This window comes from Aptenodytes forsteri, unplaced genomic scaffold, assembly GCF_000699145.1.
Source record: "Aptenodytes forsteri isolate BGI_AS27 unplaced genomic scaffold, ASM69914v1 Scaffold142, whole genome shotgun sequence".
Lineage (NCBI taxonomy): Eukaryota > Metazoa > Chordata > Aves > Sphenisciformes > Spheniscidae > Aptenodytes > Aptenodytes forsteri.
In genome coordinates this window covers 1,503,531-1,507,920 of record NW_008794598.1, presented here as the reverse complement: position 1 = coordinate 1,507,920, position 4,390 = coordinate 1,503,531, and the positions used below count along the sequence as shown (strand labels likewise).

The following is a 4,390-nucleotide window of genomic DNA, read 5'->3' as shown; positions in this document are numbered from 1 at the left end:
AGCAGCAATATCCAGAGGCCCCCCCACACAGCGAAGAGCCCCATGGCCCTGTTGGCAGTCCTGGGGGTGGCTGTGTGCTTCCAGCATGATGAGCTGCCAGCGCAGCAACCCCTCTTCACAGCAGCCTTTCCTCTCGCCAGCTGGTGCAGCTGCAGCAGGCAGTGCCCGGTGAGCTCCGGGCTCCCCCGAACCGTCTGCCAGGGGAGCGGCACCTTTGGAGGAGATCTGGGTCTCTGTGCTAGTGAGATAGTCTATCGCTGGTTGCACTGGCGCTGGGACAGCTCACCAGCTCCCGCAACCACAACACGTTTCGTTTTAATAATGCAAGGGGGAAAAAGTAGAGATGAAGGGAAGGCATCCCGGGAGCCTACTGGGCAGCCTCCGCTGCCTGCTCCGGCTTGTGCGGGTTCTTCCCGTCATTCTGGATCAACCGGACGATGTGCGTCAGGTCCAGGCTGCGGGTGAGGGTATTGAGCAGCAGCTCATCCTTTTGCACACCCTCCATGAACTCTTCCAGGGAGAGCTCGCCTGCAAGAGCACGTTCAGAAAGGTCTGTTAAATCCTGCAGCCTTTCTCCTCCCTCTACCAGGAGCCTCGGAGCAGCCCCCCAGGAGTTGCACAGACCTTCCTGAGGTCCCGGGTCTGTGTATCGTAGACCCCAAACCCCATCACAGCTAAGCCCCGTGCAGATCCCCACACTGCCAGTATGAAGAGGGGCTGTTTGCAGTGTCCCCTCGGGCCAGCTGCAGCCTGCGGAGGGGACGGGGAGCTAAACCTTCATGGAGAGCCGCTCTCTGCCAGCTCTCCCCGTGTCCTGGTGTTTTGGGACATGCAACATCTGGAATTGCTCTGGCAGACTGAACTGCGGGTAAGGGGGCAGAGGGAGCGGTATTTGGCATCGCATAAGAAAGTTCCTCACCATCTCCGTTTATATCAATTTTGTCAAACACCATGTTTGTGAATTCCTCAGCCGTCATTGTTTCGTTGCACTGGTTGATAGCTCGAATAGCCTGGAGGGAAAGAAGGACACAGAGGACAACTACTGAGCATTGTGCAGATTTGTGTGTCCATTGGTACAAGCGGCTAAGTGACCGGACATGAGAGGCCAAACTTTTTTGCAGGCAGTTAGGTTCTGAAAGGAATAAGTCCTTTCTAAAAAACTGGAGATTAAAATCACTTAAAGAGGCAATCAGTGCATTAAAAGATTAAGTGGGCATCCTGGTATGAGCCAGGAGCTGTTCACCTCTGAAAATCCTTAGATTAAATTCAAGTGCTTATCTCAGCCCGGGTTTCAGTGGACGTGGTTAAACAAACTGCAATGAGAAGACAAGGGGTTGCTGCGTGTCGGAGTGCGCAGGTGCCGTGGGGGGTGTGGGGTGTTCGAGACAGGTCCGGCCAGGGAGGCCAGCCTGGTGGGAGGACTGGCAGAGGACAAGCAGCAGGTTTGGCCAGTGCCTACTAATTTACCAGGGAGTTGTCTTTTGGGTGGGAATATTCCTCTTACAACCTTTCTGTCTACCTGCGTTTAATAACCATCGTCTGTGAAAGAAATGGAAAAAGCTGAGCCCACTCACTTTGATGATGTTCAGCAACTCTCCCCGGTCAATGCAGCCATTCCCGTCCACATCGTAGAGCTTGAAATACCATCGCAGCTTCTGATCCACCTTCCCTTTCAGGACCAGACTCAGAGCTGCCACATACTCCATAAAATCTATGTAGCCATCCTAAAAGCAGAAGGTTAGAAGCTAGATGAGATCAAAAGCAAAGAGTCAGGCAGCAAGTGATTTTCCTGGTCACTTTTGGAAGTCCCCACTGGAAGACTTCAGTGCGTGGCCACCACCTTGAGAGCAGGGGCTTGAGGAGCGCAGCAGAGGTGCCGGGTGCGGGTCCCCCACACACCCACCGGTTAAAGCCAATGCACCGTACGGTGAGGGCTCCACGTTAATCTTATGCAGAGCCGTTATGTGTTGATAACGAACGAACTCGGTGTGTGTGTCTGGCTTGGGGACTAACGAAGCCTTGAAAGCTAGCCTGTGCTAAAGGAATCTCTTCATGCAAAGCAGCGGTAATTCAGAGGTCAGAGGAACAGGCTTATGGGGACGAACCCTGACGGATTACCTAATGTTATCCTCTCTGCACACACATATGGCTCTTTTCTGCTGCAAAGGGGTCTCGCATGCAAACCTCCAGGAGATGAATGAACTCAGGAATTACCCCCGCATGTTGCCGACATCTCGGGCCGGGAAGGCGCTGCTCTGTCCCTGTGCCATTTGTGTATCCGCTTCACATTTGGTCACGTCAAAAGCACAAACAGTTTTATCTTTGACTTTCCTCCTAGGTGTTTGCCTGCCACCAGCTCACTCCATGGTATTAGAGACGTTCAGCTGGGTCCGTGGACGGCTCTCCAGCCAGGGTTATGGTACCAATGCAGAGCTGTGCTGGGGTGAGCTCAGCACTGCCCCGTGACGTTGGCAGCTTCTAGGAAATTTGCTAAAACGCGTTGCGGCTGCCACAGATCATTTTGATGGCACATACCATTGAGATACAAAGCAGTTTGAAGGAAAATGGTACATACTGTAAACCACGGAAAGTCTTTGGGAGGGAATAAGCCAGGGTTTTGTCAATGAACAAAGCCACTGCACCACGGGGCAGGTTCAAGAAGAGATCATCTGCTTTACCCCACTGCTGCAAGAGCCAGATTAGATATAAATAGCTGCTGAGCCCCATTCCCAGCAGGATTTCCTGTGCATCAGTTCCCTTTTCAAGCATGCATTCAAACACGGGGCAGTGGGCAAGGTAAAGGCCAAGGCACAAACAAAATACCTAAAGGATTTAGGGCCTAAATTGTATTATTTTCAGTGGGATTAAGCCCACTAAGCCCTTCGGGTTGCCATAAAATATATTCCTCATCTCACATGAGGTGCAGTTTCAGATCATTTGCAAGTAAAGGAGGGTGTTGTTTCCTCTCGGAGATACAGCATCCATCTGCTTCTCTGGCACTGCCTCTGAGCTGGGAAGACAGTGCTCCCGAACGCGTGCGGGTGCTCCAGGACTGCCCTGCTCTGGCGTCCAGCACAGCGACAGCCCGAGGTGCAAAGCCTCTCCGCAGGGAACAAAGGGCCCAAGTTCCTTATCATATGGGACTGAGCACATGTAATAAAATCAATGAAACTGTAATCCATTTATAACTTAAAACAATAGAAAAACAAACCCAGTCTGTTCTGTAAACCATAGCTCATGCCACGCTGCATGGCTCGGGAACTCGCTGTTTCTGCATGAACGCAGCACTTGTTCTCCCGCCGCCTGCTTGTTCCTTACTGTCACAACATTCGATATTTAAGGATTAAAGGGCACTTCATTTTAAAGGGACCACAGACTACCAGATAAAACCCCACTATTTTAATAACTTAGAACTAAAAGGGAAATATCAATTCTGGGAGAAGTCTATTTTCTCCCAGGACAGTCAGCAGGTGAGGAGTTTTTGCTGACATTTTTTGCCTTACATAACTGATTTTACAATTTATGAGGCCATAGAGAATCAGACCATACATACTTAGATACACGTCTGTATTGCATACACCCAAATATACCACACGTGATCGCACGCAGGGAGCAGAGCACAGCCGATCCCCGTGCAGGCTGAGTGGGAAGGACAATATTTACCTTATTAAAGTCAAACGTCTCAAACATTTCCTCAACGTATTTGTTCGCTGCCAGACTCAGGTTTTTCAAGCCAAAAAACTGTTTGAACTCATACAGGGTGAGCTGGCCAGAAGGACACTCCGACATGAACTTCTTATACCACTGGTGGCTCTCGGTAGCGCTCAGCTCCTCCACGGCTTTCCCATCCAAGTTCCCCATCTCCACACCAAGCGCTGGTCACTTTGCAGCCAAAAATGGACGTTTTCTGAAATTTGAGGGCTTTCTTTTAAATTCTGCTTCTTGCCTTTAAAGTCCAAATGTCCCCAGCACTGCAGGGATCACAGTATCGGGAAAAAACAAACCGCCTTGTGTGTGGGCTGTACCGATTCAGTGTTGGTGGTGATGGACGCAGGCGACACCTCTCCCCAGGAAAACTCAAAAGCATGAAACCCTCTTTGGACAAGAGGGTGACATTTAAATACCCAGCAAATCCCTCCCCGGCCAACGAGGCTCAGGGGGGGTGATGGGCTCCTGCCAGGCATTAAGGGTTCAGGGTTAAAATAGAAAGGAGGTAAAATGGGAAATCTTACAGATTACAGGCCCAGCAGGAGATTATGAGGGTGGAATATGGTGTAATCTCCTAATCCACTTCATTGACCAGGTGACCCGCCTACTGGATGAGAGAAAGGCTGTGGATGTGGTCTACCTGGACTTCAGCAAGGCCTTTGACACTGTCTCCCACAGCATT

At 50.8% G+C, this 4,390-nt stretch overlaps 1 protein-coding gene across 1 annotated transcript; it reads right to left on the bottom strand.

Annotated features, from left to right (window-relative positions):
- Positions 1-367: 367 nt before the first annotated feature.
- GUCA1A (guanylate cyclase activator 1A) lies at positions 368-3,861 on the bottom strand. Its single transcript, XM_009272736.1, has 4 exons — positions 3,664-3,861; positions 1,575-1,724; positions 920-1,010; positions 368-528 (listed from the first exon to the last, which is right to left on the bottom strand). Exons 1-4 carry the CDS (start codon positions 3,859-3,861, stop codon positions 368-370), a joined length of 600 nt encoding a protein of 199 aa, XP_009271011.1.
- Between the last annotated feature and the right edge of the window lie 529 nt (positions 3,862-4,390).

Bases quoted from the DNA above. Each gene is read 5' to 3' on its own strand.
- GUCA1A (XM_009272736.1), bottom strand. From the start codon at position 3,861: ATGGGGAACTTGGATGGGAAAGCCGTGGAGGAGCTGAGCGCTACCGAG. The intron at 1,725-3,663 runs GTAAATATTGTC...TTCTGCTTTTAG, and splicing joins AGACGTTTGACTTTAATAAG to GATGGCTACATAGATTTTAT. The intron at 529-919 runs GTGAGGAACTTT...GTGCTCTTGCAG, and splicing joins AATTGATATAAACGGAGATG to GCGAGCTCTCCCTGGAAGAG.